Genomic DNA, 16,303 nt, shown 5'->3' on the forward strand with positions numbered 1-16,303 from the left:
TTGTTACATGTATGTGAAATCCTAAATGGACATAACTTGTATGGCTATATTAATTAATGAATTAGTATACCAGCAAATGAAATATGGTATATTAAAGTACAGCAACTAGAAATTAATATGGTATTGAATAATGCATATTTTTTCTTTCACATTACTCCACGATTTTAAATCTAAGATTGATTCCCTAACTGCGTGTCAATTGTCAAATTAAGTCAAATTTCATGTATTTTGAATAACCTTGTACATGTAATATTTATTATTATTTGGGGTGAACAAAGTTCTATTTTCGTGTTATAATTTTGAGGCCAATAATCTTAGTTATATTGTATAAATATAAAAGAAACTGGAACATTGACCATATGCAAAATAATTGCATTGCCGAACATTTGATCCCACAAGAAGCTGCATTGTATGTATATGTGTAGAACGGTTCCTTTTAAACGTTGTCATATTCAGATCAATTAATAGCTTCAATCTATCTAGCCTTGCCGTTTGAATGAATTAATTTTAATTAACTCTTCATAACTTTATTCCTGATGTCTGATACATTTATGTGGGATTTATAATTGATTTTACAATATGCTAATTAGATGTAATAAATCAATAGTTTAAGAGAAGTTTATGACATATTCGTGATTTTACGTTATCTGTAGTGACTGTAATTCAACCGACAAAGTTACATCGGGAGAAATAGATCCAGAACTAAGGATCTCCAATCTATATACATTGTAGTTATACATACTTGTATATGTACATGTAACATATTGCTACATGTATCAAACTGGTATATGTCCTTGAAATCCTTTGATTTTGGTTTGATTTGAACATATTTTATTGAATAAATATACTAAGGGATTGGTTACAAGTTCTAGCAAATTAGAAAAACTCCCCCATATACAAAATATATTATGTTATACATGTACAAATCAAGATTTCGTCCCACAAAATATAATAATCGTTATAATATGTGTATGCATGTAAATTTATGTATATCGGTATGGGCTGAGTGGTTAGAGCATCGCACTCAAAATCACACGGCCTCTCACCTTTGTCGGCGCGGGTTCGAATCCCGCTTGCGCCGGTAAGTGAGAAAGTTTCCCACTTTACTTTCAGAAGGTTCGGAACCGCCGCGGTGGCCGAGAGGTTAGAGCGTTCGCCCCGCATGCGGAAGGCCGGGATTCGAATCCCGGCCGCGTCAGACCGAAGTCGTTAAAACAGGTAGTGACAGTTCCATCGCCAAACGCTCGGTATCAGGTGTGAAAGTCATGGGTCCTCGGTGGTCTCTTCCACCAATAAAAACTGGACGCCACCAGATAACTGAAAAATTGTTTGAGTGTGGCGGAAAACACCAAACAATCAATCAATCATATACCGGTATGCATAAGTACATATTACGAAATAAAGAAAACTTTATAATTTCATAAAACTTTCACAAAATATCATATTAAAAAGGAAATGAAAGTATTTGAAAATGTACGAGGTTATTAAATGCAACGCTTTACGCCAGCATACTTTTCAGGTTGTATCAACCTATGATACATGTACCGCGCTTCATGAAATTATGCTGGCGTGAAGCGTTGCAGTTCAGTACCCTCGTGTATTTTCGTAAACGAAATATCTTAAATGTTATTACATGAACTACTTGAACTTTAAAGCATTTCAAGCAATCACCACAAACGTTACCCCGTATATACTTCTGTACACTACCTATAAATCGTTTGTGATAGGGAGAGAGAAAAACCCACCGCGTTTATGTAAAATATTTATCATTCCCAGAAAGCATACAGTAAAACGTTTCTAAGGCAATACTTTATATTAATGTAATAAGTTTTGATAGCCCAGCAACCCAATGAATTGCTTATTTTTTCCATCACTAAAATCACCATGACGTATCCTCCTTCAATGAATAATAAGCCTGTAAAACAGTTTGTCGTGTGTTGCCACCTTATGACGTTTAATAATTTGTTTGAAAGTCTCAAAAGTATTATTAACAATGTCATATTAATGTTACAGACACAACATATAAATATGAGAAATATACCAATTTTGTAAAGGGAGATAATCCACCGAAAAATCATGAAAATGGGTCTGAAACGCTTGGATGATACCAGTAAGCGCGGTGGAAAGAGTGTAAAACATTTCAACTTGTGGGATGGGGTTTATCAAATGATAATGTGTCATGTTCCAGCGTTGTCGAACTTTTTTTCTCTCGATTTTAAGCTGCTTTGAAAAACTTTAAATTTACATTTCTTTTGACTCGGCATGACATTTGTTGGAGACCGTATTATCTTTTGTGATGCTGCTGACATATTCGCTCTAATGAGTCCACAGAAACAACGTGAAACACCTCATCGGCAGACTCACCTTGGTCACACAAGAAGTGAACTACTAATCTTGCTTTCATCGGTATATCCTAGCTGGGTCGTGTGCACCATATCATTGTTAGATACAAATATATCGGCACCATAGGCGGGCTAAGATATTAGATAACCCAATAATTAAGACAACAAATTGCATGCATCTATTTCTTTTCCATAATTTGATTTAAAATAAATCAGCAAGAAGATAAAAGCTCTTGGCAGTTTGATAAACATAACGCGTTAATTTGTTAGGGTAGACGAATGTTAGGTTGACACGACCGTAGGCCTTTAACATTTATCAAAGATTTAACGCTCGATGCACGTGAAGAATAACACTTTAATCTTAAACATCCTGACGATAATATTTTAGAAGTGACTATGAATTTATTGAAGTTTCTCCACCCATTACAATATGAGGCCTACATTGATATCATATTGAGAAGATAAACCGGCTTTATTACTTGCAGATATTTCACCACATTCTTGCTCTATCATATTTAATGTCACAGTACAGATTCCGCCCTGGAAGGTATAAATCTTTCATATGCACATATGATTTCATATAGATCCGCGTTCAGACTCTTAAAAGCGTTTTTGAGGATATTTTTTACACTGTTCAGACTACGTTTTGTGCGACCACATGCTCATTTTGTCGATTTCCAATTCTATGAAATTATGTTCAGCCGACTTGAGGTAAAGGTATACGGCGTGGATCTGGTGGACATTGTAACAGGTAAAGCTTATCAAAATGAAATTATCCACCTACATACATGTATTTCTATGTCATCCATTATTCCTGAATTATCCCTGTAGTTTGTCTTGTTTATTCTTCCAAAACTGTGTAAATAATACATCGTAAAATCTAAATATTTTCCCAACTTGCAAATATTAATGGTACATTAGCTTTACAAACATATAATACTCTAAATACATGTAATTTGTATATCTACATGCATCTTGACGTTGTGTGAATCATAATGACAATCGCAGCCAAACCTTAATAGTCGCCATCCAATTCACAGTGTGATGTCGGTGATTCTTATGGATATTTCTATAGGAAAACAAGACAAATGCAGTAGGTATAAAGTGTATCAGATAGATCCTAACATCTGGTTTGGTTTATTGAAGTTCAGGAAGGATGCACCGGGAATTGGTATATCTTGCAATGTGAACATTTCTAGGGCTATCGAATATTTACGTCGGACAGTGGAAGAGCATCAATTACAATGTTACAAACATGTATATTAATTATCCCAAGTAAATTGAGTGCATTTTCTTGAGCATTTGAAAGAATACCCTTTTGTACAAGCAGCTGGATTTAGAAAAAAGCTTTATGTGAATGTTGTACACTGTAACTATTAACGCAATATGAACAAACAAGGATCAAAAGAAATACCTTTGCAACAATGTAAACATGAGTCGTGTGATTTGAGATATTCAATAAATGGTAAAAACTAAATATCTGAGCACAACTTCTTATTTTGAAGGAAAGTTGTGCATTTTCTCATCATTTGTCATCAAGTAATTGTTGGGTTTTTTTCTTTCTAATACTTATTACTTGACGGCAAGCATTTTGTAAGAAATATAATTGGTGCCTGGTATACTAAATCATACAATGTATGTACAATTCCTTCCCATTCACAACGTTATATTTTTCATGTCCGCGTAATCGGAGATTCGGGGGCATACAGTTTTTGGTTTGTCCGTTAATGTGCCTGTTTGTTCGCAAAAACATTAACCTTAGCTATGTTTGAATGGATGGTGATGTGGCTTTCATACTTCACATGTGTATTCCTTGTGACAAAACCTTTCTTTTTGACTTCTTGATTTTGCTATGCTCTATGGTATAATGAGTAAAACAAACAACTCTAGGATATAAGAGTTTTGGTGCATCAAAACAGATTTTTTAACCATTGCATTCCTAAGTTAATTCAGACATACTACATAAAAGCCATTGCCTATAAAAAAAAAATTACATTGGTTTACCTATTTGATTTAAGATATACACTCTATACATTTTTCAAAGTGAACGTGTCCTTAAATTATTGACTTTTAAGTATTTTATAGCATGCGATTTAATATAGAGAGACATTGTCTGTGTGATAATATGGCTACCGTATTATATAACACTTGCTCAGAGGAAAAACCATCAGATCTTGTAAGTTAAAACAAAATCAAAGACTTCTTTAACCACTGTTCAAGGAAAGGTAACATGCATAAATCATAAGAGAGTTTATTTTAAGCTAGAGCGTAACGATATTGAGTTGACCGTTGACATCAAACCCACATAACGAACAATAAACTGTATCATATATGTCAAATTTCAAATGATCTTCACCAGGTAATTGCCGCTTATGTCAATGTATGAATGTATTTATTCTTCGCTGAAATTAATGATAATCCTATTGGACGATTTAAAATATTTACATCTAACACGAAATATAAATATACTACAAGAGCCCTTTAAAAGTTATATTTGCTAAACGTGGAGAACTTGACTTCTATTGGAGTAGTTCTTTGAATGATAAGAATAAGACAAATTGATTTTTCGAAGGAGACTTGTGACCAATGAAGGTATATGCAGATTTTTAAACGTTTCTTTTGCTTGATTTAGTTCTACATGTATAATTGAATCTCAATTTTTGTATTATTAAGTTGGATGTCTGTGTTGCACATTTAAAATTGCACCAGTACCAGCTTATATAGGATGACGTATTTAGAGAAATAAAACCAGTGATAAATAAATATGGTTTAACAACAAAGATAGTAAAATTGAAAGAAGAAACAACTCTGGAAATATCAACGTTGATTAATGAATCCTTCAAACGTAGCAATTTGGAAAAATATTCATGTACGTAATCAAATGAAGATATTGAACACTGTTATTCTATTGTTTGTTTGTTTGCTTTATGTCCTTTCTAGAAGATTTTACTCATATTAAGACGTGACATCATTTTGTAAACACTTACTAACGAGAACCTTGTGGCAAAGTTTTTAAAGCAATACGAGCAAAATATCAGTTTCTTTTGCAATACAAAGACTTACAATTAGTTAATTGTCATCCTTATCGAAACGAATCGCACTTCTTTTTTGAATTTTAAGATAATTACCTCAAGTTCCAAAAGTAAGTAATCCGTGTGTCGTGAGTTTCTCAAAATAGTTGAGACTTGTATCTAGATGTGCTTTTATCTAACTATTAACATTTGTCTTGAAACATTTGCAGAAAATGCTTTTTCATAAGATACATGGTAAGTTGATATCTTGAATAACCGGTCGAGAAGTTCTCAGGTGTTTCAAATCAAAGTCTATTGTAGAAAGAAAAAGTAGGTATCATAAGAAATAATCTTATTTTTTTCAATTAACTTGTTACGAAGGAATTTTCAAAGTATGCCTAAGTTAAATTCCGAAAATCTTTTGTTATTAATAGCCCTTTAACTAATTGGTCGTTCAGAAGATAGTTTTGGACCTTAAGCCGAAAAAACATTTTAAGTGTTTTGCAAAATGATTTACACTAAGTTTTGGATTATAGGTTTTCATTTGTTGTAATGTAAATGGACACATACAGGTAGGTAAGCAAATGATGTAATTAACAATAAACACCAATTATTTTAATTTAGAATATCATAAAAAAAACACATGAAGTCGTTACACGGTAATTGTACACTATATCAAATTCTGCTTACCGTATAATACATGTGTAAAGCATTGCAATAATTTGCCAATAGTAAGTGTACGCGCAAGTTAACCTTAGATGCCACATCAAAGTATATGGAGCACGAAATGTAGGCATTCCAAATAAAAGACCAATTATCGACAAAACCCCATCGATGATAGGGATAACCCCCGTAACCTTGTTGTTATTTATCCCTATTGTTTTACACAAATGATTGATGGGTCACAGGGTTTCATGGATGGTGTGCAAATTAGATTATGATCTGGAATATTATCTTTTTTGACATTTGTACGAACATTAATTTACATGCTTCTACGTTGTTTAAATGACTTTAAAAATTCCTGTGGATAAACTATAACACTATAACAAAAGATTTCAAAAGTAATTTGATGCCCTGATTTGTCGGGACGATTCTATAATTATCTTAATTTATTGTCCATTAGTCCACACGATACATTTATAATCGTGGATATGGCGGAAATGTTTACATAGTGTTTTTATAATCTCTTTATTTTTATTTTTCTACAGGAACACAAAGGACAGATTTAAAAAACAGAGTGCAAGATTCAAAGTTACAAGTTGCGTGAACGTGAATGACAGTGAAACATATTTTTTGCAGTGGGAAGACATTTAAAGTTCTAAATGATACACGGTTCGTTTATATAGATGAATTAAGCTACAAATAAGTATCAATGTTTCATCTTTCTCCATTGAATAAAGACATAAATGAAAGTAGATTGGAACATTCTCTTACCATGAAGGAATACAGACGCCCGTCGCTGTCCGTTATTGACGAAACCAACAACAACGACGGGGAGAAATCCATTCTACTGCCATCAATAACTGTGACAAATTGTGAGGATGTGCAGCCACTCAGTGATGACGAAGTATCGTCTGTTACGTCATCCAGGAGTGGAAGTGAAACTGATTTGGCTCATTTAAAAGTGACTGCCACGAGACTTCGATTAGCCACTAGAAGGTCGAGTATAGTGGAATGGAAAGAACAATATCTTGAAAGACCTCGACGGAGATCAAAACCCGATTTAAAAGTGGATTTTGATCAAAATAAGAATGACATTTTAACCGAGGATAGGAAAGATAGAATAAATGAAGCTTTGGTGTGGATAAAAGACGAATTGGTGAGTATACACGTACATATATGTATATAAATAAGATCCTTGATTTCAAAACAGAATATACATACATGTATATGTTACAATGCAACCCCCACTACACAATGCTGAAGTGCCTCAGTCCACTTAAGAATCATGCAGTATTAAAAATATCCGGTAATGGATTTCTCCAGTAAGACCCTACAAGTATTTTCATTCTTTATAATACAATGGGTGTATATCATCTAAACCAGGACCATTTTATATAGCCCTTATGCTTGAAAGATAAATTGACAAACATTTTCTTCTGTTTCTCATGTGTACTGGTATATACAGTTATCAGACCTTTGTGTAATAAAACAAGTGCAAGGATCATGCTTATACTGCATACAACAGTCTTATTTGTGATACTGAAGCATTTGACTACTCTTAAAAATATACATGTATAAACGATGTTACATGTACATGCATAAAGGTTTAATGCCATTGTATCTAATTTCGTTACGCATGCCGTGCATTTAAGGCAAATGCATTCTTGATAATTGTTTTCATCATCCTTAACACGATTTCAAAAATGACAAAATATTATGTACCGGTAAGGTATAGACCTAATAAGTTTCTTTCATGAGTTTTAAAAAAACAGACTTGATGTATAAACGGTTTTTCAATGAGGGAATTATATATTAAACATATAATAATGTGTTTATTTTGATTTTGATCGTGAATTTAGCCAGAGTAAAAAATTGTAATGGTCGTCATGGAGAATTATTAAATTACATCTTCCTCCTTTCTCTACTAAATCTCCAACAATTATAGGGAGTGTCTAATGAACAATCATTGAAGCATAAAGACCTCAAGTAAACAAAGTCTAACACCTATCACAACAAAACGAGGAAACAGGTGTAAAATCCCAGATGTTAAAAAGATAATAAGTTTTGTTTTGTATAGGCATTACTGAAGTGCAAAAACGTAAATCCCCTAAGTATGAAGTGGCCAGCTAAGCATGATTTTTAGTGTGTATATTGATATTACCACTTCTACATGTATTCAATCTTTTATCACTGTATTTATTTTTATGTTTGCAGCAAGCGATGAGAATACAGGACCAGACATTAGCTAGAACACTTTTGTCTTTACGTCAGGATATCCATCAGCTTAAACTAAATCGGAGTTGTCAAGAGCACAGAGAAATGCTGGATGGTGTTACAAAAGATATGGAAGAAATACAACAACTTAAAGACATAAGCGACCTTCATGTGGATACGGTGGAAAATCCTCTGAAACACTTAGGGGTTACGTCATACAATTTAACTGCCAGACGTTTCTCAACATGTTGAATTAATAATGTTTTTGTGTTGAATTAGAAATTGTTTTGTACATTAATGACGCGTATCGTTGATTTGTATTTTTATAAGCTAATGGAAAGTGTATGTTGAAACGGGACACCTGCAATAACTACAGTACTAAAACTGTAAAACGATTAGTGAAAATACCCATGAAATCCTTACGATCACGATTGTTCATGGTCAAATAAATACATTTATGTTAAAATTTGCTCTTACTCCAAGGCAACATTGCAGCTCTGTTTGTTTCCATATAAATCATAACAGAAAAACGTGTTAGGTGTAAAAGATTGTCATTTATATGAAATGACGAAAACTGTGAGTCCTAAAAATACAGAATGAAATTGGATGGGAGACATACCCGAATCTTGACTAGAAATGCAATATATAAAAGTAATACACAGCAGCATTCTCCCAGCCACAGCCACAATATTGTTACAAAAAACAAATGCGATAAAATACAATTATATCATGAATCTTTACTGGAAACAAAAGTGGTGCATGTGGTAGATGGAGTGGAGGTTGAGGTTGCTATTCCTTCTTAAAATTTTCCGTGGCAGCACCCCAACTAACAAAGAAAAGGACGCCTTGCGCGACAATCTGATTGGCTGAAAAAGATTTCGTTAACTAAAAACAAAGGACCGGATAAAAACGGCAGATGAATAAAACGGTTCATGAAAATTAGGATAGAGGGGATTTAGTTTACCCAGGGTAATACAAAGCATCTTGGTAGAAACACACAATTTTTCAATCTAATAGGCACGGATTGAAAAATACAATTACACAATAGCATACAAGTGATTACAGCCTTCAACAAAATTTTAAATACCAATTTTTAACACAAATTGCTTAATTAAAAATAAACCTTGTTGTATGTGAAAATCAAAATTTTTATCAGTGTGCTAGAGCACACCCGATGAAATTGAAATTTTATGAGTAACTGAAGTATGATTTAATTAAGCATTCTTCCCGACTTCCGGTGCATGGATCACCAACCGATCTCCTTTCTGCAGACTAGAATTAATGCAACACATATTTATGAGTATACAGCAATATAAATGAAACATTACAAAATAAAAATGACAAGTAAAAGTTAAAAAAGACTTTTTATTACTTTTTTTTTCAAAGCCAGTGTGATAATTGTATACCGATACAAGTAACCAACTTTTTTTAATAAGTTAATCCAATCAATATGAAGCCTTCTATGAATATGCAACACGTGTACAGTGAGAGTACGTGCACTGAAAAGTTAAAAAAAAAACTTTCATAAAATGTAAGTCTACACACATCCAAAAGGGCACTTCGTTTGGTACTCCTAGTCTAAAATTCAAGTAACTATGGCAACCATTTACTTCCTAGGATTTTCCACCTCTGCAATGATAAAAATGTTGCGTTTCATTAGTTATATGTCTTGGATAGGAAGTGGTGGGTTTACATCTCGCATATGTACTTTAGTTCCACATAAAATTAAAATTTTAATGCACGTGCTTTAGTACAATGCTAAAAGTTTTAATTCTATTTCGGAACTGAAGATATAATTATTCACGTTTAAAGTCTACTCGATTTACACTTTATTTTATTGACAAAACATTTGACCAAATAAATCTTCACCAATTACTGGTTTATTGTTAAAAGAAATGAAAAAGGTGTAGCAGAATTCATTGGCTTTTAAGGTACTACATTTAGCTCCTTTGGTTGAGTAAGCGTAAAACATTAGTATCTATCCCTGCAACAGTTAGCAATATACTTAACCATCTAGCCATTGTACAAGGTTTAGAGCCTTATGGGGTTTTATGTAGCTGACCCAGTAACTTGGAGGTCTGTCTGATAGATTCTAAACGTACAAGATAATAACAAACAAGTTGACGATACAGGGGTTTCAACAATCTCGTTTAAAGTCAATATTTCGCAAATTCTATGGTCGTTATCTAGTTTACCAATACAACCTATCATTGGACAAATGTTGTCTGACGTGTTTCATACCGATTGTTAGACCGTTCGTGGTACACTGATTTTGACTACGAATAACTCCGTTTACCTGATCAAGATATAGGGCTCACCAGTGGCGGATTTAAGGGGGGGGGCGCAGCCGGCACCCCCTCCCCCTAAAATTTTCAAATTTAGGTAAATCTTGGTATTTTGTTTAGAACAAGAGGCCCAAGGGCCTAGAATCGCTCTTCTGATAAATTGTACAACCCCACCATTTCTATTCTTAGCCTCTTAGTATTCTAAATCTTTAGTTAAATCCTAAGAATTCAAAAAAAGTAGGTCAATGTGACCTACTTTTTGGTCTACACATTTTGAGAACCCAAGAAATATCAACTGACAAAGTTTGATGATTTTAAGCCAATTAGTATCTGAATATTGAAATATAGCTGTCAAATTCCAATCGTAGGTCATGGTGACCTACTTTTTGGTCAGTGAACTCCGAACATGCAAGACCCATCAACTGACAAAGTTTGATGACTGTAGGTCAAATAGTATCTGAAATATATAAATATAGCCGTCCAATTCCAAAAGTAGGTCAAGGTGACCTATTTTTTTCGTCAACACCCTTCAAACATGCAAGACCCAACAACTGACAAAGTTTGATGACTGTAGGTCAAATAGTATCTGAAATATATAAATATAGGTGTCCAATTCCAAAAGTAGGTCAAGTTGACCTACTTTTTGGTCGAAACCCTTCGAACATGCAAGACCTATCAACTGACAAAGTTTGATGACTGTAGGTCAAATCGTATTTGAAATATATAAATATAGCCGTCAAATTCCAAAAGTAGGTCAAGGTGACCTACTTTTTGGTCGACACACTCCGAAAACTCAAGATGCATCAACTGTCAAAGTTTGATGATTGTAGGTCAATTAGTGACTGAAATATATAAATATAACTGTCAAATGCCAAAAGTAGGTCACAGTGACCTACTTTTTGGTCAATACACTCCGAAAACTCAAGATGCATCAACTGACAAAGTTTGATGATTGTAGGTCAAATAGTGTCTGAAATATAGTAATTTAGCTGTCAAATACCAAAAGTAGGTCACAGTGACCTACTTTTTGGTCGACACAAACCGAAGACTGAAGACGCATCAACTGACAAAGTTTGATGATCCTAGGTTTTACAGTGCCCAAAATATGCATCTAAAATTGAAAATGTGAAATTTGAATATCTGCAAAATTCAAAAAGTAGGTCACTGTGACCTACTTTTCTTATAAATATGTTTCAAGGCCTCAAGATGCATTAACTTACAAGATTTGATGATTCTAAACCTCTCGGTATTTGAAATAACAACTTAAAATATATCTATAAATGATAAGCCATAAAATTCAGAAAGTAGGTCACGGTGACCTATTTTTCAGTTGACGCATTTCAAGGTCCCATGATCCACCAACTGACAAGTTTTGATGATCATAGGCTTCAAAGTGTCCAAGATATGCATCAAAATTAATTTTTAAATAAATACCTGCAAAATTCAAAATGTAGGTCACCGTGACCTACTTTTGAGACAACTTGACACAAGGTCCTAAGATGCATCAACTGTCAAAATTTGATGATCCTAGTCCTTATAATGACTAAAATATCTAAGATTTAAGGAATTTAAAAAAATTTTAAATTTAGGTCAACTTTGAAGTGACCTTGAGACCACGCCCTTTGCCCCAGGGTAATGCCTTGAACAATTTTTTATCTACAACATATCCTCATCCTTATGTGTAAGTTTGGTTATAATCTGCCCTGTGGTTCTTGAGAAGAAGATTTTTTAGCAACCACTATTTTTTTTGTATTTTCCTGATTATCTCCCCTTGTTAAAGGGTCACATCCCTCTATTTAGTATGTATGAAAGCCCTTGGGCCAATGATACCCTGTAACAAATTTGAAAAAAATTGGCCAAGGGGTTCTTGAGTTATAGCCCTTTTTCTAAAAAGTTTACGCACACCGCACAAATGGCCATAGCATTAGCTCTTTGAGCCTTTGGCTCAGAAGAGCTAAAAATGTACTAAACGATAAAAGTAGCAATAATCTCTTCCACTCCCGGAGAAATAAATGACAAAATCTTTTGATTTCTTGAATTACTTAATTGGGAGAACTTATTTTTTTTCCAAAACCCCTTAAAATTTGCATCATTTTACTAAATTCACTTTATTAAAAATGATAGAAAATAGTACAAATGACTTAAATAGGAGACATATTCCAAGCCCTATAAAATCTGTAAAACCCCAGACCCCCTGCCTCATAAAGTGGTGTCCCCCCCCCTTAACCGCAATTCCTGGATCCGCCCCTGCTCACGGCGGGTGTGACCAGTCGACAGGGGATGTTTGCTCCTTCTAGACAACTGATCCCACCTCTGGTGTGCCCAGGGGTCCGTGTTTGCCCAACTATCTATTTTGTATTCCTTGGAGGAGTTATGAGATTGATCACTGTTCGTTATCTTCACCTTTCATTCTGTAGCGTTAAAAATAGTGAGGAACTCATGACCTCGCATCAATTTGTTCATCTTTGTAGATGTTTAGTGTGACCGGGACACAGTCATCGTTTACTTTTTGTCTTAGTTAAATCTGTTATAATAAATTAAAAAAATAATTAATTTACATATCTCAGATGTAATCATTGCAGTGGTTAAAGAAGTCCTTTGATGCTAATTTTCTCATTTGGGCTATACCCAGTATGCGATGCAACACAACATCAACATCCCAAGTACTCGTGTATCTAGGTAATGAGAGGATTTATTAAATATACCTGTCATGACTTGCCTTATTGTGTATTTTTGTCATAACCCACCCACCCCCCTCAATCTCGGGGTGTACGGCAGATATGGCCGAACTGTAGTTATTGATACATGTAGTTCAATACTCATAGCCTTGATCAAACAAGTGCGAAAGAAGGCTACATTTTCCACAGTGGCCTGAAATGAATCACTTTGTTGGTTAGGACACCAGCTAGTTCATTTTCTCTGGCAGCTGTTGTAAGCTATTTGGGTGCCTGCAGGCCAGACTGGTATTCATAATTCTACAGCACTTACTGAAAGTCCTTGCACCTGTTTGGCTTACCTGAGATCTTCCATGTCGCTAATTCCATTTAGTTGTTATAACTTAGTGGATAGAAGTTTTCCTCGGCAGACAGGAGCAAGTTCCTCTGGAGAGGCAGTAGCACAGGGTTCTCGAGTGAGCCAGGTTGGCGCAATCAGAACTATTCCGCTCTTTCTTTTCTTACTTTTGCTAATGTGTGAGGAATTGGGAATAATGGGAATGGGGGGGGGGGCATACGCTTTCTTCCCATCCATGTTGCTGTGAAGGCATCTTTTGCTACTGCTAGCGGGTCCGGTTTCTTGCTTATATAACTATTGAGCTTGAATTCACTCATTCTGCCAAGACATCTAACTCGAGAGGCCCCAGTAACTTGTTCGAACATGTCTGGGTTCAGTTTCCAGTTGTTGGTGCTGGAGATGAATACATGTATGTTCTCCCAATCTGCAATTTGAATGAGAGCTCCCGGCAGGTGGTCTGCAGTAAGTGTAATATCCTTTGTTAAGACAGTATTCCCATGTTTGCTTTGCTATTTGAGTGGGTTTTGTGGACCTGGTGCCTACGATTTTCGTTATGTGTCGCAAAGTCGTCATATTGTCTACCTTTACACGTGCATGTACATTTTTTGTCTTTGAATACCGATTCCACTGCTATTTTACTACTCTCGTTTCTAGTGGATTTTTATGCATCTGTCTTTTCTGGGCACCCCGTGCCCCTCTCATGCGTATCTCTAGTTGGGGACAATAAAAAACCCACCATTCCAGAGAGGCGTCTGTCTCGAGAACTATATCTGACTCTTGTAACAGTATTTGCTTTCCCTTCCAATGAAAGAGGCTTTGGATCCACCACCAAATTTCCTCTTTATAATGGTCAGGGAACACAATCTCTGCATTGTATGTCTGAGATTTCAGCGGGCATTTTGTTTTGTAATTCTCTTACGTACAATGCTGCTGGATCCTATTACACTTGCTAGAATTTGAATCGCAGTATTGTTTGATGGAGCAATGTTTTAGCACTTTCTCAGAGATTGGTTCAACTTGGTTGTTTTACGTCCCGTCGAGAATTGTTCACCCATGCTGAGACTTCACCAGCTGTAGAGATTTATACATGAGCTGAACGCTTACAGGTGACGTGGGGATCCGGGTTAGAATAGATCCTCAGTACCCCCTTGCTTGGCGTAAGTGGCGACTAAATGGGGCGATCCTTAAGACAAGACCAGAAAAACCGAGCCAACGTGCCAAAGCAGGTGTGGCACGATAAAGATCCCTCACTGCTCAAAGGCCGTAAGCGCCGAGCATAGGCCTAACTTTTACAGCCCTTTACCGGCAATGGTGACGTCTCCATATGAGTGAAAGATTCTCGAGAGGGACGTTTAACAATATAAAATCAATCAATCAATCTCTACCACTCTGCTACCGCCACCGGTCGTGAGGTAATGACACCATACACACTGAAAGCATGACAAGTCCCATCATTTGTGTTGGTTGTAGAACTGATTTTTCCAGTTTATCAGCCAGCCCAAATAATAGAGACGGAGTAGTAAAGTATACCGATCTTTTCTTTACCCTTCCAGTGATTGATTCATGAGAAGGATATCGTCGAAGTAAATTATTATTCGGACACGTATCCTCCTCAGAATTTAAATCATGGGTTTCATTATTTTTATGAATGTCCGTAGCCCCGAGGCCAGTCCGAAAGAAAGTTAGAGGCACTCTGGTCATGATCAGATTGAAATAAAGAATCGATATGACACTCATAAAGGTCGGTACCGTTATACTCGGAGTCTCTTGACCCCGCTCTTTTGGGGAATATGTACTTCCTCAAAAAATCTGTGACCGATCCATAAGAAGCCAAACATTGTGTGCAAAGACAACGTCTTTCTTTGCACTTTTCTGATTACAGGTGCCCTCTGGTCTACTGGTGCACTCCTTGTTACTATCAGATGTGCATGCGTGCTGGTTTAGAAGATTAAGTGGATAAAACATGTCGCATTATGTAAATTCAGTCGTAAAAGGAAAAAGATGTTAGATGACAGACCTTTCATGTGTATACACATGATGGAAGGTATACCTTATTTCTTGAGAAGATGATCTTTTCGAAACACAATAATGCATTGTTGTTCATTTGAAGAGCTTCTCTACATGTACTAAAATTTATAAAGCCACCTTGTACATGGTGTGAGTTTGTATCGTATATGATATTAGAATATCGACTTTCAAGTACACATCATGTTTGAACAAGAATCTAAATTGATCCTCCAATTTTTAAAATTCCTGACGTATAGTATAATTTTGCACCTGGCATCAGAAAAAAAATCACAATGTATATAGAAAATAAATTTCCTATTTGATATATACATGTGCATGAGGGTATGAACTGCGACGATTATACGCCTGGATACTTCATGAAGTACATGTACGTTAGCGCTTCGTGAAAAGTATGACGGAGTGAAGCGTTGCAGTTCATACTCTAATGTATATTTCAAAAATGAAATTAATTAAGGAATGACTTTAATTCTGGGGCAAGTTATACTCGTATAACTTGCCCCAGAATTAAAGTCATTCCTTATAATTTAATGCAAGAGAAAAAGATGCTAACCTTCGTTTATCAAAATGTACATAAACCCGGAAAAATACAAGTCAACTGAGCCGCGCAATGATTCACTTAGCAACAACGACACGAAACGTCTAGCTGTGAAGATCGCCATCTTTAATCTTAGTTCTACGGAGTATAGCCATTTATCAAAATATTGTATCGAAAGTAAAGTTTGTCATGATAGAAAATATGTGTAGACTA

General features: G+C 35.3%; 1 protein-coding gene across 4 annotated transcripts; it reads left to right on the plus strand.

Annotated features, from left to right (window-relative positions):
- The first annotated feature begins 2,104 nt into the window (after positions 1 to 2,104).
- Positions 2,105 to 8,696, plus strand: LOC125647761 (protein FAM167A-like). Of its 4 annotated transcripts, none has more exons than XM_048874566.2 (3): positions 2,105 to 3,093; positions 6,562 to 7,172; positions 8,231 to 8,696. In XM_048874566.2, the coding sequence occupies exons 2-3, from the start codon at positions 6,726 to 6,728 to the stop codon at positions 8,480 to 8,482; spliced, it is 699 nt and encodes a 232-aa protein (XP_048730523.1). In that variant the 5' UTR covers positions 2,105 to 3,093; positions 6,562 to 6,725; the 3' UTR covers positions 8,483 to 8,696. The 4 variants fall into 4 exon arrangements, with proteins under 4 accessions (XP_048730523.1, XP_048730525.1, XP_048730524.1 ...); XM_048874568.2 differs by having other exon boundaries at positions 2,196 to 3,435; XM_048874567.2 differs by having other exon boundaries at positions 2,196 to 2,889.
- Positions 8,697 to 16,303: the final 7,607 nt, after the last annotated feature.

The sequence above is a fragment of the Ostrea edulis genome, chromosome 6 (assembly GCF_947568905.1).
Source record: "Ostrea edulis chromosome 6, xbOstEdul1.1, whole genome shotgun sequence".
NCBI classification, from domain to species: Eukaryota; Metazoa; Mollusca; class Bivalvia; order Ostreida; family Ostreidae; genus Ostrea; species Ostrea edulis.